Source organism: Carassius auratus, chromosome 8 (assembly GCF_003368295.1).
Source record: "Carassius auratus strain Wakin chromosome 8, ASM336829v1, whole genome shotgun sequence".
NCBI classification, from domain to species: Eukaryota; Metazoa; Chordata; class Actinopteri; order Cypriniformes; family Cyprinidae; genus Carassius; species Carassius auratus.
In genome coordinates this window covers 4332493-4349841 of record NC_039250.1, presented here as the reverse complement: position 1 = coordinate 4349841, position 17349 = coordinate 4332493, and the positions used below count along the sequence as shown (strand labels likewise).

Here is a 17349-nt window from a genome sequence, read left to right as displayed (position 1 = left end):
AGGGACTGTTCATGAGAGCCGTCGGCTTCACCAAATCCTACACAAGATCAAACTTGTTTAGTTAGACCACCCCCAACACCATGAGAACCAGGATTTACCCTTGAGCAAGACACTTGACCTCTGACCCCTATGTTTCTCCTAAACCACATGTCCTCTACACTCAGACCCCTAAGGGCATGCTTTTTTATATTTTCCCAGTGAAATCGAGGTTACCATTAGAGCTGTATAGTACTGCATGTAAAGCCTGGGTTAGTCAAGCTTCTGCAAGCCTGAAGCGGATGTGATGAATGGCAGTGTCGTCTTTAGCAGGTACTGTGTGAGTGTTAGCTAGCTGTGAACAAAGTGACATGGTGACAGACAGTGCGAGGTGCTATTGCTGTTCTCTCACCTTCTCTTTCTCTTTGCTTCCTTCCTTAATTCAGTGAAAAACACTTGCACCGTGTGGCTGCTTTTTACATTTATTACATTTGTTTAAATGCTAAAGAAAATTTAATCAACCAAGACCTTTGCTAACAGGGAAACAGTAAGTACTGCTATGCTAAGGCAAACAAGCACTTTATCGTGAAGAGTGACTAGTTGCATTCTTATATCCTGTTGTTATTTTTTTTTATAAATACCTTAATAAAATCAAATCAAATAATTTTTTTATTATTATTTAAAAAAAACTCTGCTTTTTCATTTTTTTATTGTATAATTTTAAATACTTTTAAAAAGTAAAAATATTATTTATTTCCTTTTTAATTTATGTATTTATTTTAATAGTACAATATATTATTTATCATCCATGGATTGTTGTATTGCTTTTAAAATATTTTATTTTTATAATTTATTTCCATTGTTTATTAAAAAACATTAATGTATTTTATGACTTTGTAGTTTTATAAAGATCACATCAAACATATTCCTTATTCTCTAAAGACAAATTTTTCTATTAAAACAAGCCTTGTCCCATATTTCATATCTTTAAACGTCCATTTTTTATTTATTTTTTTTTAACTAATTTTATAAATATATTTTCAGTTTTTCAATTGCCATTTGTGTACCAAGCATTCTGTTTTTACATTTACTTTAATATTTCTATGATAACATGTAATAAATTGTGTGAAAATATTTTTTTCCACTGAATAGCTTCGCTTTAGCTAATAGACAAAGAAGTTTATTGCAAAAAAATTGACATTTGCACCATAGAATGTTATTAAGCAAAAGCATCATTAGAGATGTTATGAAAATTAAATTTTCTTGGTTAAAAATAATATTTATTTATTCATTTTATTTCATCATTTAATTTTTTTAGTTTTTATAAAAAGTCTTCTACTGATGCACAGTTTGTCTGCTGTTAGTTTACAAATTAAATACGTTTTTGGTCCACTTTTTTGGCCACTAGTGCCCATAGTTGAAGAAACACCCTTGAACAAAAAAGGCTGCAGATCGTGTGTGTGTGTGTGTGTGTGTGTGTGTGTTTGTAAAAATGGAAATGGAAGTGTGTGGCCAATTCTTTGAGCAAAGATGTGAGCTAAAATGCTGTCTGTTGCTGTGGCTGTGGACTGAGGACGGGACGAGGGAAAAGGAAGGGAAAGCAGAGACATTGTGTCAGTGTGTCAGCGTGTGGGAATGCCGTGCTGCCGTTTGAAACCACGGACAACGTGGCAGGAGAAAGAGAGAGCGGACGCTCTAATCGCTCGAGAGGGAGCTTTAACCCACTCGCTTAAATCCTGGACGCTTTAATCTGCTCAAGTGAACCGGGAGGGCTTGATAAGTAGAGGGATGACTCTCAAAATCACGAGCTGATTAGACAGCTCACGAGAGAGACGAATGTGTGTCTGGGGTGTGTGTGTGTGTGTGTGGGGGGGGGGGGGTGTCTTTGGTCTCTGCTTCTCCACAGCTGAAAATGTAATGAGAGACGCAGACAAAATAAAACATGTGACCTCTTAACCAAGTTTTTTCTTTTTCAGCAGTGAAGGAATGAGAGAAACGCATGCAGTGCTTCATGGATTTTCCTATACGTGTAGCATTTTATGAATTTTTTCAGCAACGGTCAGCGACCAAGTCCACGTGCACACTGGTGTCAATGTGAAAATGACAAAACCATATGATATAGTCGATATTCATGATGCTCACTGATCCATAGCTTTTATTCATGATAAGAACAAAATTAATTTCTAGTCAGGTTTTATTCAGTGCTAAGTTTTATGTCAAAATGATGTATTTACATTCATGCATTTGGCAGATGCTTTTATCCAAAGCATTGCATTCAAGATCTTCATTTGATCAGTTCATGTATTCACTGGGATTTGAATCCATCATAAAGTCAACTTTGCTGCTTGTACAGTTTCCTTTATTAAAATGAGCTAATGCTACACAATTCTTTAACATTTTGTCCCAGTTAAAATATGTAAAATTATATCAAAATCAAATGCTGTTTTATGGGTTTTTGGGAATAATGAGGGAAAAGGAAGTCTTGTACATGTTTAGTGTTCTAATATCTGAAGATTTAGAAAAATATCCATAATATTATTGGGAGGTTTGGAGGTTTGATTTGAGGTCATGTGCAGTTTTGCTCATAAGCCAGATCATTGAATTTATAATGTGCGCTGTTACTAGTTAGTACCAAATAAGTTTTATTTGAGCTGCTCAATTGAGTTACATTTCTATTAGTTAATTATGATGAGTCAACATGGTAATTCAATGTAAAAAAAAAACTAATTTTCAACATGTGGAACAGTTTTTATTTTCTATTTTTAGAAATTAAAACTTTTTTTCAGTAAGATGAATTGAACTGATCAAAATTGGAAGTAAAGACATTTAAAGAGTTTCAGAGAAATTATTATTTTAAAATAAATGCTGCTCTTTCAAACTTATATATATATATATATATATATATCTCAGTGTCTATAAAAATATTAAAAATGTTCGAAATTTGTAATAATCAGAAAGTTTCTTGAGCAGCATATTAGAATGATTTCTGAAGATCAGCTGAAAATTCTGCTTTGGTTAGCATACGAGACATCTTTTCATAAACATTTAAATATGTTAAAATGTTCGTATACTACTTTCAGCCTCTTGGCTCCATGACTTTAAGACTTCCATTATGAGTCTCAGACTCAAATACCAAAGTCAAAGAACACTGAACCCACATTCCAGCACAGTCTGAGCTGAACAAAGCATTGCATTCCTCAGAGAAGCTCATCTATACATACCATAGTATCAGAACTGAAACAGAAGCCTGGAATGCTGTAACCCGAAACAAGAAGGATTCTCTTTCTTTGGAAGAGATAAGTGAAGCTACTCACAGTAAAAATCAATGGCATCATCAATCTTTTACCTCTTGCACCAGTTCTGAAGGTCTTCCTGCTTCAATCCCAGAGTGAGACACATTCTGCAGGTTTGGTTTAGGGAAGACTGTAGTTCACAGGTTTAACATTATAGTACTTATTTAAAGGGATAGTTCACCCTATAATTAAAATACTGTCATCATTTAGTTATCTTCCAAACCTGACTTTCTTCCTTCTGTTGAGCACAAAAGAACATTTGAAGAATGTTATCGAATGAACAGTTGCTGGTAGCCATTGTCTTCGATAGTGTGAGAAAAAAATATTATGAAAGACACTGGCTACCAGTAACTATATCTATATCTTCTTTTGGGTTCAACAGAAAAAAGAAACCCATACAGGTTTGTAACAGCATGAATTTACAGAATTTGGGTGAACTTTAACTGCAGTTCACATTAGTAGGATGCTCAAAACGAAGTTGCATTGTAAATGCTGGTTGCAGATTATATTCACAGTCACTTGAAAGTCAGCTGAGACTTGTCTTTTTAAATGGACCGGATATTATTAATCATGTTTTTAAAATCACGTGTTCTCACAAGTGAGCAAGACGACCAGCCCCCTCTATCTGAGAGTGTTGTTTGACATCTGGTAAAGGGGGCGTAACAAATCCAGCCCTCTGGGAGTGAGTTCGACATGTCAGCAAGCAAACAGCTGAGACTCTCAAGGCCTCATTCGGCCCTACAGTACAGCACTCACACCAGCTCCAGTACAGTACAACAACAACCAGCCATAATCCACACATACATGTCCACTTCCTGTACTTCACTGTGGCTGTGTTCACAAATAGCTTTTTGCACACTACTTTTTTTGATGTGCATGTGTATTTTATAACGCAAAGCACTTCAATTGATCTTCCATTTGTATATATATATATATATATATATATATATATATATATATATATATATATATATATATATATATATATATATATATATATATAAGAAAATATGTATGTACAGCGGATGAAATAAGTATTGAGCATGTCACCATTTTTCACAGTAAATATGTTTCTAAAGGTGCTTTTGACATGAAACTTTCACCAATTGTCGGTAACAACAAGAAAACAATGCAAATACGTTTTTTATGTAATGATGCAGTACTTGAAATTCATTATACATGAGCCTCATGTGTTGAGTTTGTGTTGTTAATTCCACTAAGGTGCTTTGTGTATTTATCTGGAGACCAATAAAAGTGCACTGAATGCAGAGAGTGAAGGTCAACCCCATTAACCCTTAGTTCATCCCTCCTGTTACTATCAAAAGACCAGTGAACTCTTCTACTAACTCTTACATTCATCCAGAGGAGCTGTTGTTAGGGTTTTATGTCCTTGAGGTAAACACATGGCGATGATTGTACCTCTGGAGATCATTTTAATAATTTAACACTGGGAATTTATACATAGCTCATCCAGTTCTCAGAGATACCTATCTATCTATCTATCTATCTTATTTATTTTTAAATTAATTCATTTAGATTTTGTTTTAAGAAAATGTGTTTACTTGTTTTTTCCCCAAGGACCTCTCACAAATACAATAATTACATACGTTCATGCATACATAAATAAATGTTTTTTTTTTTTGTTTATTTCAGAGGCTGCTTATATTTACATTTATGCATTTACAGACGCTTTTATCCAAAGTGACAAACAGTATTTTCAGACTATACGTTATTTTACCAGTATGTACATCTATTTTTATATACGTACATCTATTTATATATATAATTTTTTAAAATTATTATTAATTTTGTCTTTTCAATGTTTGTTTGTATTAAGGTTTTTTTTACTTTATATTTCCAAGGGCCACTCACAACTTATTTATTTATTATTCATCTATGTAGAAAATATGAATGCTGTTTGCCGGTGTGTGTCTAAGCGCACACGTGAGTCACTGGCCTGTGGCATTTAGCCTTGGGATGCTGTCAGTGAGCATGCGCTCTGTGTTGAACTCACAATAATGGGCCGTGTGACAGTAGGCAGATGGCCTTCTCTCTAGGGAAATCAGGGGGGTAAATCTCTCCATTTAAAGCCTAATACCTGTGCCAGGGTCTGAGAGAGCAACAGCACTGCCGACCCAGCAGGGGTGAGGAAAATGAAAGAAAAACGGAGGGAGAGATGGGGCAAACCCGTGCCACCTAATCTAGTCATTCTCTGTGCGAGAGGATTATTCAGACCTTTGACAGCAGCACAGACTTACACCATCACAAATGATCCTAGATGCACGCTATAACATGATGTGTCCGGAGGGAAGCAGCTGGGTGTAAATTGTGTGACCTCAGAGATCATCCAGGCACGATTCTTTACTTGATGTCACTGCTGCAGAAAAATGTGTGTGACACACTTTTGTATTCTGTGTCAGACTTCATTATTGTGTTCTCAGGCTCATCTCGATGTCCTAAACACTACATTAATCCGGCTTGAAACCCATCTGGATGATCTGCAGTGGTTTGTCAACACCAGAAGCATTTGCTGAATCATTGCACTTATTTACTTTACTGGATGTACGGCAGCCAAAATTTCACAAACCCTCAAGCTCCCTGAAGACTTTGGGCATTATACATCTTTAATATAGCAAAATAGAAATATTATTTGAAATATTATTTTTAAGCAAACCATTTAACAGAAAGTTATAAAACATTTCCATAGTTAAAGTGAAATCGCCTTATTTGAATTTTAAAAGACTTTGTATTATGCAATGAATCCAGACATTAATTTACTGTATTTTCTTTAAAAATTTATTCTTCTCTATTATATTTTGTATTTTGAGGGAATTTCGTGGTACTAGACAATGTTTATCTGTAAAATATAAATATTAGGAAATATATGGCTGATTTGTCATTTCTATCCCCCAAAATTACTGTGTATTTTTGTATTTTTTGTATTTCCAATTCATTCTTTACCATTTTGATTGTCAAAATGTTAAATGTTTGGTCTTAAATGACTGAAGATCATGATCTTTACATTTATGAAATATGTGCTAACATCATTTGTTGAAGCAAAATCTATTTTAAGGACGGAGGCCACCTTTACAGAGCCATGACATGCAAGAAAAAATAAATAAATTGTGTGCACGATTTACTAATTCATTCCCTCAATGTACTAAAACATGCACACGATTTCTATTGCGTTCCCTTGATTTGCTAAATCGTGCACATGATTTAGCAAAACGAGCGAACAAATTAGGAAATCGTTGCTCACAATTTAAAAACCGAGTGAACGAAATAGTAATAATGTGCACGATTTAGTACAATGAGGGAACAAATTAGTAAATCGTGCACATGATTTAGCCTAATATTTTTTCCTGCATGTCATATTTCCTTACACCTTGGAAATATGCCAGCCAGTTATTTTTTATGCATTAATTACAGCTCCTATCTAAAGACTGAAATCTCCAGTAATGTAATAATATCTGACAACAATGGTATCATAAATTAAGCTTTAAGTCCCATTACAATTTCAGGCTGGCTCAGCTAATGCATATTCATGTTTCAGAGTTAAAATAGGTGATTGGCTCTTTTGACTAAAAGCTGAGACTTCCTATCCTTTACCTCCCATGTTTTATCATTATGGTTTCATTCATTCAATTTCCTACAAATGGCTTGTCTGTCTCCTCATATTTGAAGTCAGTACATGTCGAAGATCACAGATAGGGTAACGTGTTTGATCATTTGTGATGCCTATTTTTAAAAAGAGCCCACGCCTATGGTTTAACTATACGATGGTTATTCCATGAGTCACAGCCCCTCGATCTGTTGTAACCTTTTTAATTGAGTGCTTTTCTATAATGCATCAGTTCCATTATGCCATCCTAATAAGAATCACATCAACCTATTATTTTAGAGCAGAGAGATGATGTAAAGTAGAAATTCTTTATATATATATATATATATATATATATATATATTAGTGTGTATTTCATATTTTTTGTTATTAGCCTATATTATTTTGTTATATATATATATATATTTTATACATATTTTATTTAGATTTATTTATATATTTGTGGTTAAAAAACATTGTCCAAAAAACATGCTAGTAGCATTGTATTTTATTATTATTATTATTTTCTATATATTTCTTTTGGTTTGGTTTGTTTATTAATTTAATTTAATTTTAATTATTTTTGCAAGTGTGCTGTTGAGTTGCATTCTTGAATACATGCATATACAGAAAAATCTATTTTTAAATAAACATTTTATTTAGATTTATTTAGATTTTAGTGATTTAAATGTCCAAAATATAATTGTATTTCTTTCTTTCTTTCTTTCTTTCTTGTTTTTGTGCAGATAAACTGGTAAAGCATGTATTTGCATAAAAGTACTATACTAAATAAATAAATTAATTAATTTATGCATTTAGCTGACGCTTTTATCCAAAGCGACTTACAGTGCATTCAGGCTATCAATTTTTACCTATCATGTGTTCCCGGGGAATCGAACCCCCAACCTGGTAGCGCAGTGCTCTACCAATTGAGCTACAGGAATGATACTATATGGTACTCGATGAGTTTTTTTTTCTTAGTGCTATACTATAGTGTTTTTGTTGGAAAATACCTGGAGTACATGAATTTGAATACTGTGGTAAATATTAAATGAACATAATAATAGGCCTTCCATGTGATATCATTACTGTATTGCCATAATGCTTTTTTCAAGGCTGACACTAGCAATGCCAAGGCCATGAGTTTCGTTAGGAAACACATATATAAATGCATTTCTTACATACATTAACATCTTATTAAACTACATTCCTTAAACTGTAAGTGGCATTGGGTAGATAAAAATAAATACAACTTAATTAATAAATGTGACGTTAATGTCATAATAGCCTACTGTGGAATATGTCAAAATACCATAGTGTTGCCAAGACACTTTTTGTAATAGAAAGCCTAATATGTAGAATATATATACAGCAGACACGGACACACACACGAATCGTAGCATTTTGTTTTGAATGATAATATTAGCTGTATCATAAAATATACACAGTCCAAAGTAAACCCTGTAAACTGTTGTCAAGGAAACAGCCGAGGATGGTGAGGGTGCTGGTGAGGGGAGGAGGGACCGTGTGTGTGTGTGTGTGTGTGTGTGTGTCAGGGCAGTCGGAGAGGGGTGGGGGGCGCAAGGGTGTATTTTTATTTCCTTATCATATCCGCATTTTCGGTGTCATCATGGCCACCGCTGCACAAACTTCTAATATATCGGTTTTAGTGTCGTTGTGGTGTCATTAGCGTGTTTTTGCGGCGGGTTTGTGTAGGAAACGCGTGGTCTCGAGGCGCTGGAGATGATTCTCCTCGCGTCTTAGATCGTTCTCCGGTGGACTCGAAGAGCGACCGGGTTTGCGTTTATTTAGCGTTAATTGTATCCGTTTGATTTTTATTTCGTCCTTGAGCAACTGGGGGAGATTGTGTCTCCCCGTTCTGTATTTTAATGACTGGTTTTGTATTTTGCTGCGCGATGTACATGGATAAAACCAGTGTGCTTCGGGGTAAGAAGGTTTTTTTTTTTGCCTTTCATATTTTATTTCGACATATTAAAGAATAATGTGGGCTTTCAAAACGAAATTGTGTCAATAACTGTAGTTTAAGCACATGCAATGTAATGTATGCTCATCTGCAGCACCATATACACCATACACCATCATGGTCGGGATATTATACATGCATGTTCAATAGTTCAGTGTGTCAGTATGTAAAGTGGGTGTATTAACCATCTGCTGTCTATGCATGCATCATTTGCATTGACATTTGATTATTTTCAGCATGCATTGTCATACATTTTATATTTTGGCTTTGGGTAAAATGTAATGCTCTGATCCTGATTTATTTTTTCTTTTCTTTTCTTTTTTTGGGGGGGGGGGAGGAAGGGGGATGGGCTTTTACATGCAATGGAGTAAAATTAATGAACATGCACCTTTCCTATGCACATGATAAATCACACCAGAATGCACATTTTGAATTGTCTGTGGAATACCGCTGGTGCTTCACCTACATTTTGCAGGCTGGTGCATCATGCCTGCTGCACACGGATGCATGGAGACATGCAGTGCAGCCTGACATGTAGACATGTATGTGTGTGTGTGTGTGTGTGTGTGTGTGTGTGTGTGTGCAGGGCACTACTACTGCTGTCGCCGACCCTGCGTTTGCAGTATGCAAGCCTTTTGAAGGTTATTTGACGATGCAGAGACGGCATGCACCTGCCATCATTAGGGAATGTGTGCTGTCGGTGTATTTGTTTGTGTTTCCATGTTGTTGTCAGGGTCTTGCTATGTGAATGCAATGTTGGTTTCAGCATTCCATGTATGATGAGCTGACAAGCTGTTATTTTAAAAATCAAAAAGCATTGTATGATACATCAAAACAATGCCTGTTAGCTGTCAACTCACCACAGAGTGGGTGTGTCTGACTACAGTATCCATTTCAGCGATGCGTTCTTTCGACGGCTGCATTTCGGAAATTAAAGAACTACATTCAAGTTCATCTACTGAAACTTTATGCATCGGAAGTTTTCCCTGAAAACACTATTAAGTTTTATGCACTGGTGTTGTAATGTCCTTATTGAAGCAATGCATTGCTTTATGTGTGGATTTGTGTAGATTTGTAGAATATTGGGTGGCAGATGTGTGCAGCTGTGTTTTGCTGGTGTCTGACCCATTAACGCAGCCTTCAGAGGCACAGATGTCTACGCTGGGTTTAATCTGCATTATTGACCACCTTCAGTAGGTCACCTAATAGAGTCTTTAAGCTTATGTTGTTCTGACTGCAGTAGTTTTCTTAAAGGAATAGTTCACCAAAAATTTTAACTTGCTCACTTGCTCACCAGTGGATCCTCTGCAGTGAATGGGTGCCGTCAGAATGAGAGTTCAAACAGCTGATAAAAACATCACAATAATCCACAAGTAATCCACACCACTCCAGACCAGTCCATCAATTAACATCTTGTGAAGGAGAAAAAAACTGTTAAAACTATTGCAGATCAAGCACCATTTACATGTGGATTATGGACTCTTAATTGGACCAAAAGCAACTGTTGAAATTTAAAATGCCTTGATTTATTTGTATAAAAAACAATATTCACCAAGTCAATTGATGTGTGTGGATTACTTGTGGAATACTGTAATGTTTTTTTTTCAGATGTTTGAACTCTCATTCTGACGGCACCCATTCACTGCAAAGCATTCATTGGTTAGCAAGTGATGTAATGCTAAATTTCTCAAAATCTGTTCCAATAAATAAATAATTGAAGCTGGACTATGTTGGATGTCCTGTCAGTGAGAAAATTTTAAGCAAATCGTCAGTTTTAGATTAACTATACCTTTAAAGGCACGGCACTAAAGGCAAGATTAGTTTTTTCATTCACTGGTCAAAGAGATCTTGGGCTATTTGGCATTTCATAATGTGTTTTTGAGACTTCTGCAAAGAAAACAAATACTCTTATAAGTGTTTATTTTATTGCACTTTATAATATTTCAGTTACAATCTCTTTAAAGGCTTTGAGTTGTCTGCTGCACTGAATCAAAAATCTCTTCATTTCAGTAGCACTGACATACACTCAACTTTACAGTTTATTCATATCTATATTCTGAATTCCTATATTCTAAAACTAGTATTTTGAACCTGTCTTCAACCAGTCTTCAGATTTCTGTTCTTCAGATATATTCAGATTAGTGCAAGAACACTAAAAAGTCTTTGAAAGTCTTAATTCATTAATTAACTGGGGAAAATGGTGATATCTATTAGCACAGTTTTTACCCTCTTCCCCTGAGACAGCTTTGCTTTAAACCTTCCAAAGATTCCAGTAATGTTTCCCTGCAGATTTTCAGACAGCTTTTCTGCTGCTGTGATAAAGACTTGTTTTTCTGCTTCACAGGCTGTGCATTGTTATGCAGTGTCATCTTCGTTTGCGTCTGGGCTGGGTTTAGATGAGAGCAAATCTTTTTGTGTATTGTGTAGTTGTGTGTAGCATCTGCGTGTTGACTGTCCTGTCAGTGCATACGCTCCTGATCAGGATAAAAATAGTGCTTCTGTTTCAACATGAGAGAAACTTTGCTCTCACCAGCGTGTCTTTCTGTAGCCGCAGCGGCCTGATGTTTGCTGTTATGCTTTATATTCTCTGCATGTTGAGATGAGCAGGAAAAAACTGACGTCTGGCATTTCTGTGGAGCCTGTTTCCATTCCATATCGGTGAGCTCATGAAATATTTATGGGAAGTCACATAAGATTGATGAATCAGCAAAGTGGTGTGCTTCTAAATCTCTTATTGATCCTGAATTGACTGAAAGGCACTGGGATTCTGACTGGTCATGTTATTGGAGCATGAGGAAGCCCTAATCACAGACTGACACATCTCTAACCACAACTGTCCTATTTGCTCTTAGTTCCAAAACACATGCATTGACCAAGATATCAGAAAGACTGAAATGGTGTAGCCAAAAACAAACACAACAAAAAACAAAAACAAGATGACGTGATTATAAATAATGAATCAAAACATAATTCAGTTAATACTGAAAAATATAGATTAATTTGCAATTTCACCCAATATTATTCTGATGTCATTAGAATTTAAACTTTATACTGTTCTGGGATTGGGAGGATTATTAAATGTTTAAAATATCTTGTATGTAAAGTATGCTTATTTATCATCATGCAAAATGCAGCAATAAACAGTAATTTTGGGAAATAGAAAAAAAATGTAAAACACTTTTCTAATATATTTTAAAATATCATTTATTTCTGTGATGCACAGATGCATTATATATATATATATATATATATATATATATATATATATATATATATATATATATATATATATATATATATATATATATATATTTATATATATCATTTATATATGTGTATTTTTTTTCTCCCCAGGATCCTTTGATGAATAGAAAGTTTAAAAAACATTTATTTAAAAATAGAAATATTTTGTAACATTATACATATGTCACTAAATAAAAGCAATAATGACTTCCAAAATAATTTAAAAAAATCTTGCAGACCCCAAACAGTACTGAATAACTGAGAAGGAAACCGCATGGTTTGAATTTTGAGTGTATACAGTATGCAGTAAATATTTATTTTCAATGTTGACAAAACAAAGCAAAGATCATTATAATACATTTTACTGAAATAGTATAAGAAAATATTCTTTCTGTTTCAAAAATGTCACTTTTAATTCAATGTTTCCTGCAAGCAATTAGTTTTTTTTTATAATTCATTCTGAAATTTAAGTTCAGATTGTTTTCAGTCTACCTTTCTTGCAGTCTGAAAAGCCAATATGTATCTGACAAGCCTCGAAGTGCATCATCATTCAAAGAGAGTTCCTGTGTGGTTTAATACTGTAGACATCAATCTGAATTGTGAAGATATAACCAATATCCTGATATCAGACCCATGGGGTGGAGATTTCTGCAGAGGTTGTCAAACGCGAGTCTGCTGTGCCTCAGTGTCTAGCCAGCAATACCTCCACCTGCCTCCACCGGACCACAGCTCATTTTTTACAGGCCTCTTGGCACCATTTAGGAGAAGAATTTGACCTGTGTCCTAATGTGTGAATGTCTTTAATAGTCAGTTCCTTACAGTGCAGGTGCAGTACGTCCTGTTTGCTCATGCACAAGGTGTGCGCCGATGTCCTGATTTCACACTCAGAGTTTGACCTTGAAATCTTTTAGTCAGGCTGGCAGTTTCTTTTAGCTTCAGTTGTGACTGAAGAACTGCTCATTAACATATTGCTAAATAGTTCACTGGGGACAATGCAAACGTCTTCAAAGGGGTTTTGTTAGAGAAGCTGGTGAGGCAGATGTTTTATTGAATCATGGGTAATTCAGATTATGCTTACAGACGTCCATCAGCTTCCCATTGGAAGTTAATTTCTAATTCAACTAAATAAAAAAAGAAATCCTGTCATCGTTTACTCAACTATAGTTGTTTCAAAAGCTGTACGATGGGGTGTGCGATATTAACATAAAATGGATATTTGAGATTTTGACAATAACAATAATCAGACAATATTTGTGTTTGCACTGACAAAAATGGTAGTGAAATCATCTCCTCTCAGAAATTGCGTGTAAATTTCACAAAACCAAACATTTTTAAGGATAAAGTCTAAAGTGTTTTCTTTTAAAATCTTTTAGTGGTTTATTAAAAAATTTGGAAAATAGTTTTTTGCAGTGTACCTGGAATGGTCTGTTATTGACAGCTGTCTATACCGAAGTTTTTCATATTTTTTCATATTATGTGTGGAGTTAGTTTATAACAGTGACAGAAATAAACTACGAGTCTAATATGAATTCACTATGAGGGAATATTTTCCCCGTAAACTGATTTCCAAAGGATTTTTTACCTTTATAATGGCATTTTATAAACTTGAAAGTATGCATTTGCATAATTTATTCAATAAATTCAGTCCTTGCACTGCAGAAGTTGCATCTGAAGTGGTGTTTAGGTATATTTAAACAGACTGTTTAATGCAGCTGTGGACAAATATATAAAAAAAGACAATATTTTGTGTAAAATCTAACTCACAAAGTGTTAACTTTGTTAATGTATTTAACTGTTTTATAAGTCAGTATGACATTTGCAATTGTGCTCTTGTTTATATGATATTGGCTCGTTTATGGATCATGTGAAGTTTCAAATTTTATCTCATAAAACTAATCTTCTGATCAAAGCTTTTTTTGTATGTGTAGGAAAAGTATATTAAATAAACCAGATATATAAACAATTTGTTTAACTATACAATTGGATATGAATATGAGACACAGCTTATAGGAAAAAATTGCCCCAATAAATCTTGAATTTTGTAGATGATGCATATTTTGTAAATCTTTCATGCAACACAAAATAAAAAAAATAAAATAAACTAAAATCCAGACTTCAGTCGTGACAGGGCATTGTTAGCAGAGGCTGTGAAGATGCTCCAAAAAAGACTTAAAAGTGCCAGAACTTCTCTTTTTCATATGGATTAGGAATGACTAGAGGGTGAATTATTCCCTTAATAAACTGCTGCCAAAGCATGTCAAGGATTAATCTTTAGTCTCTGAATTGAAGAGCAGTACAGCATATTTTTACTCCAGTAGTATGTCAGTCAGCTTTATCTTTATGGCCCTAAAAGCCCCGTCTGCACTTTATGCCTTCAGGAGAAATGGAGCATGACAATATCAGTCAGTCAGAAGTAAACTTCTCAAAAGGAAGACGCCTGTGTGAAGCGTATTTCTGCAGTGCTTTATTTTGATGACATTGAATTTGCAGCATGAACATGCAATGCTAGTCTTCATTAAAATGCATGCTTTTGGCCATCCAGAGAGAGAGATTTTCCCATCTGTTAAGATGTCTTGATGACTTTGTGCCTGAATTGACTTGGAAAGATTTTTTTTTCTCTGCCTGCTGTGGAAAAAGAAGTCTGTCTCAGAGACCATCTGAGAAACTAGAATATAAATTTAACAGTTGGTTTCTGGGTTGATCTCTGTTAAAATTCCAGTTTTGAAATGTTATTTTGGGCAATAAGCTTGTATAAGTAGCATTAAGCAAAACTCTTTATAGTTGCATTATTGCTCATATGTAGGGGGTAATGTATCTGAACAAACCCCTTTCAATAAGTATTACATTTCAGCATGTGAATATGAATGATTTCTCAAAACAAGAACAGTGTGCTGTTGCTTTTTTAAGCATTTATTTTTACAATTTTCAACTGGCAGATGATAAAATTAGAAAAAACTTTAGACTTACACTGAAGAGGCATATCTAGAAACAAGAACATCAAGACGTCAAAGTAATTCACTTAACACCCTAAAAATCATTCATCAGGGTTACTATAAATCAAATCTAAACGTCAAGTTCATTTTATATTGGATAGCACTTTTAACAATACACATTGCTTTATAGAAAACTATTATGTTTATATTGATAATATCCTTTATAGTTGCATTCAGCAGAGTCAGGTGATAATATATTTCACATTTTACAATGATGCACTGAAAAAAAATATTTAGAAATTGGTATTGTAAATTTCACAAATAATTACAAAAAACTGAGCACTAACACATTTATTTAAACATGAAATTCTGAACTAGACAAGACTAAAATAGTATTTTCTTGTAAAATGTACACCAATTATTGCATTTCTATACACTGTAGTAGGCCTAATGTATATAGAATTTTACGAATACATATAAAAATTGCTACAAGAAAATATAATAAACAATAACTGAATTAAAATTTCAGTTATAGTTAAGGCAGCATTTCTCATTTTCATTTAACTTTACTTGATTTACTGAAATATTTAAAAGTGAAAAATGAGTGAAAACTAGCCTATATAGACATATTAAAATCAAATCAAAATTACTAAAAATTTAACTGTTTAGATCTAAATCTAAAATCTAAATATAAACAAAACATTTTTTAAAGTAGTTAAACTATATAAAAAACACTTCCACCCAGGATACAATACCAACCATAAAGCGTAGTATATTCCTGCTATTTGCAATAACAGTAAAAAGACGATCACTAAAAAAAAAAAATATTTTAAAACATTTGATTTTCTTTATATGCCCTAAAAACACCACATAAGACAGGATAGTGTAGTCCCGCTGTTTGAAATATGAATAAAAAGACGATTACTCAAAATGAATTTGAACAGTTTATATTATCTTTACATGCCTTTGAAGTGGATGTGTTTTGGACACGCCTGTTCTTTTGATACATATTTAATCTGTCCCAGCTCCAGCAGACTTGTAGGTCACAGCACACATCCCTTTCCCGTACAGGAACTCCAGAGCAATTCTGCGGCTAGGATAACTCTGGTTTTCTCCCTCGCTGGCCTTTCTTCACCTTTAAGTCATTTTGGAGGAGCATGTGGAAGTCATTTCAGCCCCCTGCCTTCACTAGCTGGTATGAGTGTCGACATATGGAACCAATTAGCTCTTTGTAGGGGGACAGACAAGCTTTTTTTTAAATAGCAACGTCATTAAGACGCCGCGTCTGCCCACCATCTGACCCGTCCGTGCCACTTTAAGAATTTTCCTGTACATGATCATTTTGATCAAAGCCCTTCGAGTCATATTTACGTGTGCATAGTTTTTAGCTGTGAATTTTGTTATGTCACTAGATCCAGACTCATGATGTTTTGTGCTGATTGAGCTGAACAGGCAAATATAGACAGTAGTGACTGGCACTTTAACACACTGACCTACTTAACACACGACGGCGCTCTTCTGCTCTCCTAGTTTACCCAGAAGTCTTTTTACACAGTTTGATGTCATGTTCACATTGTGTCAGCACAAACCAGTGTGTAATTGAAGCCTAAGATTGATGCGGAGTATATACAGTACTCAGACGTATCACTGGATCTGGACTCACAGTTTATTGAGCCAGAGGTGATTTGTGTGATAACGTGTTGTACATGCTTTCTGGCATTCAGACACATCACTCAGCCGAACTGTAATCCATTACGCCCAGCCGGCTCCATTAAATTAGACTGAATTGAATTTGCCCATCTTGTTTTCCTCTCTCATGTTGATTCTTAAAGTGTTTCCTGTCTGAGATGATCATGCTAGCAATAATAGTTTTTACCTTTCGAATGGCGGTGGACTGAATTTTTGCATTATTGAAAAATGACATTTCGCAACATCTCTTAAAGATAAGTATTTCTGTTCTCATTAACATGAGGTTATTTTCATTGCTGTATAAAAGTTTGCTTTTTGCTTTTATTCAGTGAGAATGCAAGCATAAAGACATTTCTAATAAAGATTTTCATTTCTAATAAATTTCTGTTTCTAGCTAACATTATATTAGACTGATTTCTGAAGGATCATGTGACACTGAAGACTGGAGTAATGATGCTGAAAATTCAGCTTTGATCACAGGAATAAATTACTTTTTTAAATATATTCAAAAAAATGTTTTAACTGTAATAATTTTTCACATTATTACTGTTTTTACTGTATTTTTTATCAGATAAATGCAGTCTCGGTGAGCAATAAGAGACTTCATTCAATCTTACTGACCCCAAAATT

At 34.4% G+C, this 17349-nt stretch overlaps 1 protein-coding gene across 4 annotated transcripts in view; it reads left to right on the top strand.

The window, feature by feature from the left end:
* LOC113107026 (FYVE, RhoGEF and PH domain-containing protein 1-like) overlaps positions 1-17349 on the top strand; it is a 40307-nt gene that overhangs the window by 9303 nt on the left and 13655 nt on the right. For 2 of the 4 annotated variants that reach the window (XM_026269150.1, XM_026269149.1), the window contains exon 1: positions 8407-8817. The exons of the other annotated variants lie outside the window; for them this stretch is intronic. In XM_026269150.1, coding sequence (XP_026124935.1) covers positions 8760-8817 — 58 coding nt within the window. In that variant the 5' untranslated portion in view covers positions 8407-8759. Of the gene's footprint in view, positions 1-8406; positions 8818-17349 lie in introns of those variants that run through there. 4 annotated transcript variants of the gene reach the window in all.